This window comes from Rhagoletis zephyria, unplaced genomic scaffold (assembly GCF_001687245.7).
Source record: "Rhagoletis zephyria isolate East Lansing unplaced genomic scaffold, Rhagoletis_zephyria_1.1 Rzeph_scaffold_08961, whole genome shotgun sequence".
Lineage (NCBI taxonomy): Eukaryota > Metazoa > Arthropoda > Insecta > Diptera > Tephritidae > Rhagoletis > Rhagoletis zephyria.
In genome coordinates this window covers 5,586-22,670 of record NW_016166040.1, presented here as the reverse complement: position 1 = coordinate 22,670, position 17,085 = coordinate 5,586, and the positions used below count along the sequence as shown (strand labels likewise).

The 17,085-nt window shown below is 39.6% G+C and overlaps 1 protein-coding gene across 1 annotated transcript; it reads right to left on the bottom strand.

Moving 5' to 3' along the window:
- Window positions 1-2,230: 2,230 nt before the first annotated feature.
- Window positions 2,231-9,383, bottom strand: Toll-6 (Toll-like receptor 6). The gene is made up of 2 exons (XM_017631583.1): window positions 7,141-9,383; window positions 2,231-6,925 (listed from the first exon to the last, which is right to left on the bottom strand). Exons 1-2 carry the CDS (start codon window positions 7,894-7,896, stop codon window positions 2,744-2,746), a joined length of 4,938 nt encoding a protein of 1,645 aa, XP_017487072.1. The 5' UTR covers window positions 7,897-9,383; the 3' UTR covers window positions 2,231-2,743.
- Between the last annotated feature and the right edge of the window lie 7,702 nt (window positions 9,384-17,085).

The following is a 17,085-nucleotide window of genomic DNA, read 5'->3' as shown; positions in this document are numbered from 1 at the left end:
GATTCATATTTAGAAAAAAAGAGTTTTACTATTAACTTATTGATTATCAACTTTATTTTTGGTTTTTCCGCTTCATGACTCTGATAGGGAAAACAAAAAAAAAACAAGTAATTTTTAAGCAAAAAACAAAACCGACTTCAAATCGCATATACCGTTAATTTTTTCATGATCCAATGATTGGATCTAAATCAGATTAGTATGGGACCACTTTTGAGACACTACCTTTTCGATGCAAAAAGAATTTCGGTGTACGTGGTCCAAAATTATGCGGTAACATACATTAAAAAAAAAAATATTCGGCCAAATTGATAACCTTCTCCTTTTTTTTTGAAGTCGGATAATAAATAAATGAAATTCCATTTTTCCATTGATGGTAAATTTTGTAATAAGCTGCGCCGTTGGCTATTCGTTAAAGCATAATCAGCTATGCTTTGGTAAAAAATAAAAGAGTTTTTTAATTTATTTTGTCTTTTAGAAGGCGACATAGTTTTTCCATACACCCACATTGTTTCTGGGTAATTTTGACCCAAATTATTATTTAGTATTTAAGGGAAACTTTGAACCGGTAAGCACACAACACTTGCCGACAAAGTATTTGCAAATGATAAACGAAATATTAACTGAATTAAAATTAAAATATCGTTTTTTTCTTAAAATTGACCAATTTTTATTATTGGGTCAAAATGACCCAAAACATTATAGGAAGGGGTAAATTTCAAACACTGCAGAAGGGTTAAAACATATTGTAAGGAATAAAAAAAAAAATATTAAAAAAAAAATAGAAAAATTTATTTACGTAAATTTTCCGAGAAAATTGCTTTCTTCATTTTTGTAGTGCTACCGCGTATAACGGTTGTAACTTCGTTATTACATAAGTCTTTTTGATTAAATTAAGCTGTTCGGGTGTAGATATTTTAAATCAATTATTATTTTTTACACGGAAATCTTTAAAAATTCAAAGGTAAGAACTCATTACACAGGCCTGGTTTCCTATTGAAAAACAAATTAGCGATTTGAGTGGGTATTAGGTACTACGCTATCATTTTTCTTAGCGTTGCCATACATTATTGAAATGGGGAACCTTCTTAAAAAACTTCAATAGGGGTATTCTCTGAGTCTTGCAAAGCCCTTGCATGGTGCACAGATTGCACGGATTGCACGGTAAAAACCGGTTTTCGTGTGGGACACCTTTGCAAACCGTGCAATCCGTGCACCGTGCAAGGGCTTTGCAAGACTCAGAGAATACCCCTAATGTGGTTTGCAAATCTACGAGTTTTGTTCTGTTACGACAAAAACTTCTCATTAGGTCCCTCCGCTTTGTTTGACAACATTAAGGCGCACACCACAAACTGAAGGAGAAGCTCTGGCAAACAATGGCAAATGTGTAAGGGCCAAATTTTTTAAATTAATTTTTTTTTTTTTTCTAAATAAAAAACGCATGCCTTCTTATCTGAACAAGTGAATATAAAAAGCACTTTATAATTTTTGCTTCACTTTCTTCAGCAGGTATCATCGATGTGCACAATCAGAAAAGCTAACCGCTGAGCTAAGCACATCGCGTAAACTTTGTTTTTTTATCCATTTCCTTATTCTACTTACTCCAATCAAGTGCAGCTGATTTGAAAAAAAATTTTTCGTTTGAATTAGGTTTCAACAAAACCTTGTATCAATGGTTAAAAAAAAATCCGCACAAACTACAAAGATACCAAGTGAATCTGAGCAATGTAATTTCGATACACATATATATATATATATATATATGTAAATGGATTTTTCACTTCAGTTTTGCGCTAACTAACTTACTTGTGTCAATTCAAATGTAGTATTGCCATGTTCGCCAATATTTTTAGTTGTCTAAACTTTGAAAAGTCACCTTCCAACAAATTTTGCCAATTTCAAATAAAAACAATAGGATTCTTGATTTAAGCGCCAATAATAGACTTTCAACTTTATTTTGCATTTTTCACTTATTTTAAATTTGTTTTAATTGTCTTTGTTCTTCTTTTTAAACATTACTATTTATAAGAAACTTAAACGTATGTAACTAATTTTATCAGTCTATTTAACAATTTTTATTTTTTTTTTTAGTTTTTGTTCAAATTTAAATTTATCTCGTTTTACTATTTTGAAGTCAAAAAAGAAATCAAATGCCACTAAATTTATTTTAACCACACACACACACACAGAAGCGCACTTACGTACTAATTTCTCTCTAATGCTATTGAAAATTTTAGTTTTTGCATGCCTCGCTTTGCTAAGTGCTTAGATTTTAATAATAATTTAATAATAATTTAATTATAGCTAGTTAGCAATTTTACGTAGTTTGTTGTGTCGTTTAAGTTCATTAGTTTTGCTTTTAAATCTTTACAAATACAAAGTACATCTCTCTTAGTAAGTACATACGAGTATCGTCAGTACATGTCCTGCTTAAAAGTGCTATAGCAAGTGTCCTTACAAATTGCATTTAACTGCCTTCAAGAGCTGCCTATTTGCACACTTACAAACGTATGCACGTAATTAAATTCACTGGTTATACAGTCTGTCTCTACCGCTTGAACGCGTACAACACTTGTTCACACACACTCACACAACCACACACTCACACACACACACCCACACTTAAAAGTACATACAATTTTCATTGCGCTCTTGCTGCCTTTATTTGCATCGCTTACACATTCAAGCAGACCGCCATGCGAGTCTTACCGCCTGCAATGCTGCTGCCTCCCAAATCCAGTTGCTGTTACGCCCACAATGGCCCATTTAATGCCGCGCTCTCGTTCAATGACGAATTCGATTCGTAGTGGGCCAGTTGTTCGGTTGGCTGGCGATTGCCGCTACCCGCTGAGCTGGTGCTATTGTTGCTGCTGTTGGTCGCGCTGCTGCTGTGACTGTTATTGCTGCTATTACTGCTGTTCGAATTATTCGCGTGGGCGTTCGCCGTCGCGGGCGTCGTCGTCGTCGTAGTCGCCGCAGCGAGTGTCTCCTTTGCGGCGCTGCCTGCATTACCGCAACGACAGCTGATGCCATCGTCACTGGCTGCAGCTGGATGCTTGCGCGCGCCACAATTGCAGGGCTTCTTGCAGTTGTAACTGTTGAAGCAGGTGCCACCGATGCTGCCGTTGGGTGGCGCGGTGAAATTGGATGAGAAGCTCGGATGTAGGCCACCTTTTGTGACACGCTTTTGTGTGCCGCCATTGCAGCTGTCGCAGTTGTTGCTGGCGCTCAACTTCTGCTGTTTTGCGTAGTCCACACTGTCGTAAGTTGGTGCATTTCCGCCACCCACATGTCCGTTAGATAGGCCGCCCAAATAAGCGGGCACCGCGTACTCGTGCTGCTGATGCGGCCTCAAGTGATGGTGATGGTCGAGCGTTTTAGCGCCGCCGCCAAGCCCTATGCAACCCGCACCACCACCGATATTGTTCAGCAAATCGTTCTTGTGCAGCTTGTGTGACAGCTCGTTGAGCGTATTGAATTTACACGCGCCGGCAGCAGTGGGTATGGGCGCGTAACCTCGTGCGCCGACACCGCAATCGTTGATGGTCGCATAGTTGTTGCAGTCATTGTAGTGGGCCTTGTCAACGCTGGCGCCACCGCTCAGATGTCCATTAGGTAGACCGCCACCACCTACGGCGTTGGCGCCTGCAGGCTGGTATTCGTGCGCTGAGGCGTAAATGTTCACGGCTGAACGACCCGCCAGACAATTGGCGGTCATTGGTCGTTTGCGTATATGCGGCAGTGCTATGCGGAGCTTTTGCCAGAATTTCTTGTCATCCCACTCGAGACAGGTGCTTGTGCGCAAGTAATGACGCATATCCATGTCGATGTCGCGTTGCGGCAAGTCACCGTACAATATGAAGACCAAACGCTTGCGGCGCTTTACCATCTCGTGCAGAGCTGATTTATATTCGAAGCGCGTCCATTCGTTGTAGAGGAAATTCTTTGATAGTACCAACACAAATTGCTTGGCGCTCTCGGCCGCTTCTATGATGGCATCCGTCACATACGCATTGATATTCACGTCACGATAGTGAAGACACAACCGATAGCCAATGTCATGTTCGAGGGTTTGCGCCAATATTTGGTTAACGAAGTGCTCATCTTGCAGGCTGTAGGCGAAATATGCATCGCAGAGCCGGTCCTTGTCCAACGTCTCCACGAAGCCGTGCGCGTTGCGCCCCGTATAGCACATATTGAGCAGGCAATTGGAATGCGCCCACAATTTGAGCTCATGCCGATAGCAGAAGACGCCCAAAATGAGCACGAAGAAGCCGACGAAGGCACATGTGGCGACTAACAGCAGTGGAAGTAGATGTTGAATTTCACTTGCATGTGCATAAGTGGTGATTTCATCGCCGCGCAGCGTACACTTGGTGCCGTTTTTTTCGCGCAATACACTGGTGGCATTATTGTACACACAGGACACGCGTGCTGCATCCACAATCTTCTCGGCTGTCTGTGCGAGGTACGTGCGGAAGCGCATCAAGTAACTGCATTCGCAGCTCCATTGGTTGTCTGCCAGTCCGATTTCCACTAGGTAGGGGTTGAGTGCCAGCTGCCACACTTCGAAGTGAACCAGGCGGTTGCCGTCTAAACGCAGCACCTCAAGCTTACGAAGCGCTTCGAAGCTGCCGTTGCCTACACTCGATATGCGGTTATTCTGCAGATAGAGCTCTCGAAGGTTTTCAAGGTTGCTGAACTCATCGCCATGCACTTCGGCTATGTGGTTATCTTCCAGATGCAGCACCAGCAGTCTTCGCAGCCCACTGAATGTCGTGTTGTGCAGAAATTGCACGTTCGAGTTGTTCACGAAAAGTACGGCGAGATTTTTGCGCCCCAGAAAAGTGTGACCTGCAAGCTCAACGAAGTTATTGCCATCAATGTACAACTCTGTGGTGTCCATGGGTACTTTGCGTGGCATCTGTGAGTACCCAGCGCCGGAGCACTCCACAATATTCGTCGACCAGGTCTGATCGTGGAAACAAGTGCAGTTCGTCGGACAGGTCATTTCGCAGTCGCAGGCGTCGAATTCACAGCAATGGCAGACAGCGAAGCAGTGTGTCTTGTAGGTGCACAGGAAATGCTTCGGTTCGGCGTCGATGAGTGGTATGTAGGCGCGTTCTCGATTGTTCAGCAGCTTGCAGTAGATTGTTTCCAAATCCATAATACGCGGGTATTGACGCGATTTGATGTGATTGATCTTCTGCAGCCAGTCGATATTGCAGTCGCAGGTGAACGGATTGCCACCGATGTAGAACTCAGGAAGCGAACGGAGTTCATGTACAGGCAGTATTCGCAGGGACTTGATGTCTAAGGTTGTGATTTGGTTGGCATAGAGATCTACACGCGTCAAATTGGACTTGTGCATGAAGGTGTCCGGATCGACCATGTGTATGAGGTTGTCGTTGAGGAAGAGCAACTCGATGGAGTTAGGTATTGAAGAGGGTGAGATTCGCTGTATCTGATTGAAGCTGGCATCCAGTGTTTGCAACCGTATCTGCGTGTCCAAGCTGAAACGGTTTGAGAGTTCACCCAAGCGATTCTTGTGCAGATCGAGCCACTGCAACGTATGTGGCACATGCGCATAGTCAAAGTGCTCTAAACGATTATCGGAGATATTTAGCCAGAGCAAAGATGGCATATTACTGAACAAGCCATTTATCTCGCCTAGATCATTGCCATCTAAACGTATCGCTTGTATGCTTGAGGTCATCTCGAAGGCGCCTGGTTCCACAACCGCGATGCGATTGCGTGCGAGATTGAGTATCTGTAAGCTGGGCAGGTCTTTAAAGGCATTCATCGTTATGTTTTCAAGATAGTTGCCGATCAAACGTAGTCCGTATAGATTACCCAAACCCTTGAAGGCGTTGTCCTCCAATACGGTGATCATGTTCTCGCCGAGATCGACCGTACGTAGCAAGCGCATATTTCTCAAAGCCAGCGGCACTGTTTTAAGCTGATTGCCGTTCAAGTTGAGATCTTGCAGCGAGCTGCAGTTGCGGAAGGCTTCAGGATGCACACCGATCAAGGCATTATTGTCCAGTGAGAGCAGCGACAGCACGTACAGTCCATTGAGCGCGTAAGCGTCCAGGTATTTGAGGCGGTTATGGGAGAGCAGCAGTGTGTGGAGATTGTTCATTGGCGCAAATGTGTCAGCGGCGATATTCTCCAACTGATTGTGGCGCAAATTAAGAATTTGTAGGGTGTATAAATCGGTGAAAATTTCGGGTTCTAGCTTAGTGAGCTTATTGTGTGCCAAGTTGAGGAGCACCAGACGTATGAGGCCGACAAAAGTGTTGCGATCGATCCAAGTGGAAGTGATCTGATTGTATGAAAGATCGAGGGCCTGCAGCTGATCGAGATTTGAGAAGAGTTTCGGTGATAGCACGCTAATTGAATTATTCTGCAAGTACACTTCCTGTATCGAGCCAGCCTGCTCAGTGAACAGCTCGGAGGGCAACGCGACGATTTTGTTCGAGCTGAGATTCAGCACTTGCAAGTTCTTTAAACCACTTAAAGCTTTATCAGCGATCATGGAAATCTCGTTGTTGTTGACTTGCAATACGCGCAAGCGCCGCAGGGTACCAAAACCATTGGCTGGCAGCAGCACAAAGTGGTTGTACGATACATCCAGTATTTCCAGATCGAAATTGCAGCTACTATTGTTGCCGATTGTAGATTGTTGAGGCTTGGTGGAAACCTCAGGTGTGGCAGCAGTTGATTGCTCAGAGCCGCCCACGCCGGCCATTTGCTCCCTACTGCGTTCACGAAAACCCAGCTCGTTCACATCCTGCAGCCTATTCTCGCTCATATTCAACGAGGACAAGCCGCTCAGCGTGCAGAATATATTGTCCGGCAGCGACCAAATATTATTCGACGACAAGTCCAAACGCTCCAAATTCTTAACCACTGCAAAAGCATCCGCCTCAATGTCGAAGTTGATTGTGGGCCACAGAATATTGTTTGTGCGCACGGTGAGGTTGCGCAGCTGTGTCAGACCCTCCAGCACGTGGCGATTGAACTTAGCGAGCTTGCAGTATTGTNACTCAGCGCGCAGAATATATTGTCCGGCAGCGACCAAATATTATTCGACGACAAGTCCAAACGCTCCAAATTCTTAACCACCGCAAAAGCATCCGCCTCAATGTCGAAGTTGATTGTGGGCCACAGAATATTGTTTGTGCGCACGGTGAGGTTGCGCAGCTGTTTCAGACCCTCCAGCACGTGGCGATTGAACTTAGCGAGCTTGCAGTATTGTATGGAGAGTTCCTGCAGCCGCACCAAATGCGCAAAGGAACGCGCCTCCAGCGAACTCTTCGCCATGATTTCGTCGTTGCATAGCACATGCAGCGCCACCGTATGCTCGGCTGGTATGACGCTAAAGTTTGTTGTGTCGAATTCGCTATTGACAGTGCGCAGATTGCAAGTGAGCGCTATTTCGGGGTGCTCCGGTCCAGCGGCGGGCAGGAAGTGGCAATCATCGGGCGCGTCGTAGCGCGGATCCTGACTAGCTGTGCCGGCAAGCATGCCGCCCGCAATGCCAGGTTGCAGATTGGCGCCGCCGTAGTGTGTGGCTGTGGGCGGTTTTGACAGCTGGGAATTCGTCACACCAGCCTCGCCCATAATCGCGTTCGAGTGCTGCTGATGCGCTTGCTGAGCCTGCTGCTGTTGCTGTTGTTGCTTTGCAGTTGCAGCATGCTGCTTCTGCTGTGGCAGCTGCTGTTGTTGTTGTTGTTGCTGCTGCAAGCTAGGCGCTTGTTGCATCAATTGCTGCTGTTGCTGCATATTACCGCCAGCAATGAGCGTTAAGAGTAAAATGGCAATTGTGGCATATTGATAGAATGTTTGTTTTGATTGTTGGCTTTGTTGATGTCGTCGTAGGTAGTATGTGGCCATGGTGAAAATTCGCAAAGAGTAGTGAATGGAGTGACGGTGCAGTAATTAGAAACCAAGGTGAGTGAGGAGTGTGTTGCAAGGAAGTATGAAACTGGCAGTTAAGGGCTTCTACGTTTATCCGGCCTCAAATGCTAAGTGTTCTTGTCGTTGCTATTTTTGTTGCTTTGCGCATTTTATGCGTTCTTGCAGCTGTGTGAAGCTCACTCTAAATTGATTTTGCACATTTTACACACGCTTGCCACAATGCACTCAAGGTCCGCTTTTCAAGATAGCCTGCATCGGTTGATGTCCTTCGTCGCGAGCTGAAGGCAGTTTGCATAGATTTTCGTTTCAACTTTAAAATCGTAACTTCGACTATGCAATTTACTTGCAACGCACGTGCAACATGCACCGTTTTCGAGTTCAAAGTTTTGCTCACTGGCTGTTTTGCTGTTTGTTTTTTTTTTTTTACTCAACTTAAGTGTATTTTCACAGTTTTGTTTTCATGCTTACACCCACATTGAAATTAGAACATTTTCTATGTCCTTTAATGTTCATTAATTTCTCTCGCTTCGCCCATTCACTCAGCTTTTCGCTTCTTGTTTTCGTTAAAGTTCGCTTGCCACAAATATTTTTCGCATTACTTTTCACGAAGCATTTTTCTACTTTAATTTAGCATTGTCGGTCGTTCGCCCACTCAAGCACAAAGCGTTGAAACACAAAAATGGTATCACTTCGGCGTTTACGCCTTCGTGTCTTTCTATGTATGCATAGTCAATGTGGTCGCGCTGTGAGTGTGAAGTCCTTTGATCACCGTTACATTGCTATTTTCGGCACAAAATACAGTTCGTAAAATTTAGCGAAATTTTCCCGCACTCACATACAAGTCAAAGTGTTACAACACTTCCACACGCCGCACTTGCCACAAGGCGATTTTTTTCCGGAAGCGCACTTGTGTCTCTCTCGACTACGCTCGACCGTTGCCCATCAAGTTCACTAACAAAGTACAACTCCAGCCACAATGTGAATAATGTACATTTAATTAAATCAAATTAAATGCTAATAAATTTTCATTTGTATATAGAAAAATGCTGCTGCTTCGTCACACGCGGCGTGGCATTTATGAGAGTTCCAATTTGTAGATACTAATATTCACTTCGGCTACTCGGCTGCTGGAGCGTTTATCACGTGAAGTATGCTACTTTGTTGTATCTTTTTTTTTTGCTGTTGTTGTTAAACAAAGACGCGCCCGAAAAGTTTTATTTTCACACAGAACACAATTTAGTTACTCATTTGTTGTTTAGTATTATAAACTATATATATGTAAACTTCACTTTTGCAATTTCGTATTTGCTCAATATTTTTTTTTTTGACTTGAGTATGTAATTCTCTTTTACTCTACACCGAAATCCAATTATTTTTATACATATGAATGTATGTGCGAATCAGTTGCTTCGCTGCGCGTTAGTCTACAATACTTATAGCATTTACGTGTCCTGTACATTGGCGTTCTAATCGAAGACTGAACTGCTTGCCACGCTGAGGCAACCTTTTATAGTACAAAGTAGTAGAGTCGCCGCGTGCTGCATGTTGTTGATGAAAAGAGTAGCAGAGTTGTGTTTTGTTCGGCCGTCAAAGTGGTTGGGATGCCTGCCTATGGGCTGTATGCCGATTGGAGTTTAGCTGCGAGACGCAACTGGAAGAACCTTACGAGGTACATAGATGCTAACAAGGGGAGCACGCATACGTTGCCGAAATCGAGAGAAAGAGAGAGTGAAAAAGAGCGCACATATGAAATAAGTAGTAAGGAGCGCAGAGCTATGCAGCGGGAAGTCAATTTTTATGGCAAAAGGACTATGATGCGTGCCTACAGCTATGTACCAACAGTATAGTAGACAAATTTTATTTCTGTGAGAGTCGACTTTTTCTCTATTTTGCGTGCAGGCAACATTCAGTCCTTATTACTGTACGAATGTTCAGAACTCATTCGTATTAACCATTTTAGGGCAGCTATGAAGGCGCAAAGTCAGCTTTTGCACAAGTCTAAAAGGTATTGTCCAAAATTAGTTAGTAAGTATGACTTAATTAAGATTTTGTCCAATTTCTTGCAGTTTTCAGCGCCAGCTGAATTGAGGCCTTGGGAGACAGAGTTGACAGACATTTAAACAAGATTTAGGCACAGGCGCGAGACCTTTAAGATTTCTTTTACAATAATTGGTAGCATCACGTAGGTGCAATACCCTATTGGTTTTTTTGTAGATAGGCTCTTCTGGCTTTCATGACCTAAGCCAGCAAAAAACTAAACAAATTATTTAAGTGAGATCCGTGGCTCACTTGGTTCTTAGGTTAAGTTAGGTTGTGAAAGCTTAAATGAGGTCTTCATGATTCCACACGTCGGCACGTCGGTATATTAAGTAGGCCCTCTATTAGTGCCGGGAGAATGCACATCCCTCTAACCACGGTTTTACCAAACTGTAATTTTAATTCTGTTAAGCCACTTACCGTCCTGGATGGCTGGTGCAATATTTAGTACAGTATCCTGTAATAGAAAACAAGAATTCTTACTGCGGTCTTGGTAAACTTCAAAATTTGCTCAGTCCGTTGTTTGCAAAGACTTCCCAGTTATCTGGGATATTCGCTCATATTCCTCAGTGCATCATAAATTCTGGGTTGTTGGGTATTATCTGTTGACGAGTATAATGACTTACTATTTTATATAAGGCAAGCAGCCATTTCTATAGCAAAGATCTCCGCTTAACAGACCTCGCAGTCATCAGGAAAACGATGTGATAGCCTGACCTATCAGTTCTTCTACACCAACCATTTTTTTCATAATTTCCCGTCGGTGGAACGGTAGCTATATAAAGTATGATCGGTCGGATGTACATATATACATATGTATATTAGGGCGGGTCAATTTGTGTGGGCAACTTTTTAGACTATGCGCATATAGCACAGAAGTATTCTGCATATAATTTATGTATGTATTTGTTTTTACCCACAGAAACAACGATATCGAAATCGTAATTTCAGTGTCGGAAATATATCAGAAATAAACGTATCCGATATAGAAAACTGTAATAGCCTGGCTAGCTACATTGTGAAATAATCCGATGACATAATGACACTAAAAAATTTTAAAATATGTTCACTAAAATTTTACTAATGTAGAAATAAAGATTTTGGCAAGTAGTTATCGAATTCTATGTAAAATTTAAACGTTTTTAAGAAAATATATTCACTATTTTTAAAAGGTAAATGTTAATACAACTATTTTTTTTATACTCCCAAATTTAGGATATAATATTCCCTCTACCAAAAAAACTTAAATTGGGTAACGCCGCTTCGAATTTTTTACAATTATCAAAAATCTCCGTTTTAATCAAAATCTCGTTTATTGAAAGTACCTTCTTTTTTTAAACATGGATCTGCAGTATTAACTTGATGCGTGAGCTGTTGGGGCTAAGAAACTATCAAATGTGTAATTATCGCATTGATATTTTCTTCAACTATATTTACTAGTATAGGGTAAATATACTATTTCTTGAAAACAAAATGCAATATTTTTTCATATAAAGCATTGCCTTCTAGGCAACTGGGGTTCATTGAATTAAACATTTACTTATTTCCACGCAATAAAAATTGTTCAAACTAATTAGAAAAGCAATGACGGATATGTGTTTACCATTATGCATCTAAATAGCTAATGTAGACATATCCAAATATATATACATACAAACGTACATTCATATGTATACGAGTATGTCGGAAAACATTCCTGCCTATAAAATTCTTTAACTTAAGAAAATTCCTTTCACCTTCATATCACAACCCGCTCAGCAGCATAATAAGTCATCGTATTTTATAAGCGTGAATGTGATTTTACATACATACAAACATCCATATATATGTTTATGTGTGCATGCATTTCTCCCCACAAGAAAAAGTAGGGAAATTTTATTTTCAACTTTACTGTGAGCAACGACTTTTATTCTCTTGTTTTAAATAAAACTATTATCACTACTCTCTTTTATTTCTCTGCTCTCTAGAACAACAATTTCATCTTTATTACACCGAAAATTGGCTTTTAATTTGCTCTTCAGCCTTTTTTATTCTCTATATTCAAATGCCATATTTCGCAAAGTCGGATTGAAGTGCAGTGAAAAGCCAAACCAGTTAGAAAAAATACTAGTTCATTAACTAGTATGTGCCTAACAGTTCGACAATTTCGAAGAACTTAAGAAAATATATTTTTTTAATTAAATTTCAAAATTACAATAAAATCATAAATAAGAGAAAAAAGTTATAAAAAAACAAAAAAAAATATAATAGTAAAATGTGCCCTGCTCCAGGATTTTGAACCTGGGACCTCAAGCATATCACGCGAGTGATTTGCTCGGTCATCCATTGCGATTATTGGAGCGCCGCGAACAAAAAGACATACTTAAATATGCTTTTCACGGGGAATGAATTGGCAGAATATCAACTGGCATGATCATATTAGTATTTCTATGCATAGCCTACCAATTGACATCTCGTAGGACATCGCCATGTTAAAAATACCCGTTCCTAACATTGAAAAAGGATAGAACGTGAACTAGTTGGGCTGGAACGCAAACTGGTAGAATTCTAGTTCACAGCTAATAGCTTTCCCTGCAGGGTAGTTTCATTGCTTTGTTTGCTTGGTGTGTGTATGTGTTCCATTTGTCAGATGCTTAAATCCCTATTATGCTGGTCCTGCTGATTAACTGTCGTCCATATACAAATATGGAATAACATATAAATTATACATATATATATATATGCAAAATTGAATGCCCCAATTTTTTTAGAACATCGCCTTATTAAAACAAAATGTATTTTCGAATGTGAAAACGATTATCTACATTTTTCCACTGGGTTGAAACTACCATGCTGAACGGTGGATGAGTGTATATATATATGCACATATGTATGTACTTTGTACATATTCGTTGTGGTCTACTTGGTGAGCCGCGTGACTTGTCAAGCAGCTGTTGTCATAAATTCTGGAAACTCACCACACTAGGGAAGTACTCAGCACAGGCAAATCCTCAAACTGATGCTGTATTGAAAGCAAGAATCCATATTAAAGTATTAGTAGCTCTAAACATTTGCACGCATACATTCATACATGGTAACCTTCTCTATAGCGACAAAATATCATCAAAACGTAGCATTTTATTTGTATTTATTTCGCAATTTTCGTTGCTCCTTTTAGGAGTAGGTAGTCGCACAGCATGTGATTTTTTTTTTAACTCACAGTTGGTTCGCTGCTCTAACATTTCTTACAGTGCCGGCTAATGTAAGTACACTGCTATATTGTCACACACTTACAATGTTAGTTTTATTTTTGTTTTTTCTTTAGTTTTTGCTTTTGGCATTACTACTTGCTTTACTTAAATTTATTTCACTTCCTTGGCAGGACTCTAGTTCAGCTGCATGTGATTTGTTACTATACATACATATATGTAGGTATGTACATATTAGTAAGTCTACCAAGAAAGCTGGCTGTAATATTTTTCTCTCGTTCTTCCAACTTTCCTCTTATATGTGTATGCTTATTAAACATGTTCTGATAATGAAAATCTATGTTGTGTATCCCAGCCAGCAAAATCATCGTAAACGAGCTTGTACTGGATATTTTCTCGAGGAAAAACCGTCTTAAAAGTCATTTATGATAGCAGTTTACGATTCGTATTCGAGTACTTTTTCGCTTGAAATTGTCGAGCGCCTGTGAACAGTCGTAAACGGATCGAAAAAGTATTCGTATGCGAATATTTTATATTATAAAATATTGAGGTTAAGGAAAACTTCCAACAGAATGAAAATTTTTCCTTGTGCTGACAAATTACTGCAATCCTCTTTCTTTTACTTTTTTTTTGTTTTATCGTTTACGAGCCTTTCTTTAACTTTTCGCCGATCGAGAATCCATCGTAACACATAATGTTCGTAAAATGTACGTTTTCTTGTTGGCCGGGATTGTAAGCCATACGTATGTATTCATTGAAGTGGGTCTATGCCTGCTACACCAAATATACAAAAAATGTATGTATGGATGTATGTATGTATACTAGAGTGGTCCAAAAAAATTAAGTGGGAATTTTAATGCCGGCACCCCCTAGGATTGTTCCATATCGAAAAAAATTAACCCTTATTTTTTTATTTTGATATCAAAAAATATTTAGGGGGTGCTCAAAGCGCTCAAAGTTTTCCATGTATTTTATATGGAGAAAAAAACCATTTTTCATAAAACTCTTAAAAATCAATATTTTTCAATCGGAAAACTGTGCTTCTCTTCAGGAGACTTCCAGTATTAATATCCAATTGTTTATTTAACCATTTTTTATGATTAAAGATTTTTCCATTGCATTTTCTAGGGGTTTTGGGGGACCTATAAAATATAGTTAGTATGAAAAAATGGTTAAAGAGACAAATGCTTATTATTAGTGGGAATCTCCTGAAGATAAGAAAAGTTTTCCGATCGAAAACTGTTGATTTTCAAAAATTCTACACTATTTCTACGAAAAGTTGTTTTCCCCCATATAAAATGCATGGAAAACTTTGAGCGCTTTGAGCACTCCCTATTTTTATATTTTTTTTTCAAAATAAAAAAAGGGGTATACTTTTTTCGATATAGAACAATCCTAGGGGGTGCCGGCATTAAAAATCCGACCTTATTTTTTTACATACATTTTTGGACCACTTTAATGTATACGTTAACATACCTCGCCTATCTGCAACAAGCACGATAGCAGACGCTGCAATAAGTATTAAGTAGTTACCTTATACATAAGTATTAGGGTGGCCCTTAAATATAGGAAACCAACTTTTACATTAGGTTTCTCAAGCCTCGACTCCCACGTCGATGCTACTATAGTCGAGGATATCACATACAAATTATGACCCCGATTGGAGTCGGCTAAGGCATGACTCACTAGTGTGAAAATTCAGATTACCCTATGAAGACATCCTAACCGACTCCAATCGGGACCGAAATTTTTAAGTGATATCTTCGACTATAGTAGTAACGATTTTGGGCATTTGATGAAAAAATAATTAATTTAAATTTGTTGAGTATCCATAGCGGAGTCGTAGTAGTATCGATTTTGGGTATTTAGTGAAAAAAAAAAAATTAATGTTTTCAGACTCCATAGAGGCTTCTCAATTTTGCCCCCTACGCGACATGCCTTAACCCTCTCCAATCGGGCCCAAAATTTATATGGAATACCCGTGACCGTGGTATTACCGATTAAAAGGGTACGACTGAAAAAAATTGGTAATTTGATTTTAGGGACCACCCTACATATGTATAGGTGATAATAACATTTTGGCGCTTATACCTTTGCTAAGTGTTTGGCAGAGCTTCTACTCGAATTTGTGCTGTCCAAAGCATTGTATACAAATATCTACCTTTATATTATACAAATTAGGTTCGTATATATGTATGTATATGTAACTATAAATACACAGAGTTGCGTTTATATCGTATATAAAAAATCTAAAAGATCAATTAAGGAACTAGTTCCATATTAAGCATTTAGAAACAACTCTAATTCGACTGGGAAAAACTTCACTTCATAGTTAACAATATTCCTCGGTATATGAAGTGGAAGTATACATTTGCTCAATGCCGTGGAAATGCAATGGATAATACGGGAATAGGTGTAGTAGAAGCGTAAGCAAAGAATAATTTAAACTATCCGGCATCCTCCTAACTAGTTCAACAATAGCCACAACCTTATTATAAAAATACTGAATTATCTGGCAAGTGAGGGCAAGTAAACGGGGAAGCCGTGGCCCCAACAATTTCAAAGTTATTACCAAAAACTTATCGAACTTTTCACGAACTTTCTATTCTGCACGTTACCGATAATTTTGTAACCGGAAAATTTTACTACCAAACAATGATACCACTTCTTGTCATTGCGATTCTTAGTACGTTGGTAGTGCAGTTAAAAAATTCAGCGATTCAGCTATGAAAATTTGAGAAAATTCTAGTATATTTAGTATATTTAACGGCGCAATATTTTGTTAAAAATTTGTGTTTTTGCAAGCGCTAAAAAATTAAGAAAGGGCGCTGAAATTTTGCCACAACTATTTTTTTTACCGAAAATTTAATTTTCATATGGGACCGAAAGAACAAAATCCATTTCATTTGACAAGATCTAATATACATTCAAATACAGTATCTCAAATTTCGTGCAATTACCCTGGAAGTCGTTGATATCAAAATGGATTGCGTAGAACGATTGAATATGGTATGTTTAAACTAGGATGTTTGGTACTAAAGCTTTAGTCTATTTGGTGTTTTTTGGCTTATCTGATCACTTTTGTTTCATTTCTAATAATTATGTGTATATTGTAAATGACTGCCGCAACCAAACTAATTAGGTGAATCATTTGTTGTGGTAGGCGAGTGATTAGACGAGTTAGCACCCAGGAAACCCCCTAGAAGCATAACAATATTAAAGAAAGGGCACCAACATCCAGATACTAGATTATTTTCACATAGGAAAAGCCAATTCAAAACGTTAAATGGATAAGGAGCCAAAAATGTACCAGATGCGCGCTACCTCATGACTAGTTCGATTAACTGCAGGGTACTCATTTGACAAGCCTTTCATTAGCACATACTTGTGACATCGCAAAAGCTCCTCTTTTCTAGCTACTTGAAGCGCTTCCGATGTCATTTTGCTTGTCCACGCACACAAAAGCATCTACATTAATATATATGTAAATTATTGTTCTCACATACCTATAAGGGCAATATCACTCTTTGTATCACCGCACAAGTGTTTGTAGCTTTTGCAGCATGTTTTACGCTAGTTATGTACATACATATGTACATGGGGCGTTCCATACCAAAATGGACGGCGTTCACACTTTATGTGTATGATTTGTTTCAAATTTTTAGGGTTGATGGATAAACAGAAATAATAAACAAATATGAAATTTGAGCTTGATTAATAAATTTTTAAAATCTTTACTGCACAAAAACAAAAACAAATCGATTTAATAGTTTTCCAAAAATCTCGAGAACGGGGAGAGGAAAAGATTAAGAATAAAATCACACATATGTACACACATCCAAATTCTCTATTTAAAAAAATAATTTAAATTTTTTTTTCTTACAAAATTTTTCACATACAAAAAAAATGAAAACAAATCACAATGGTAGCTGAGACTATT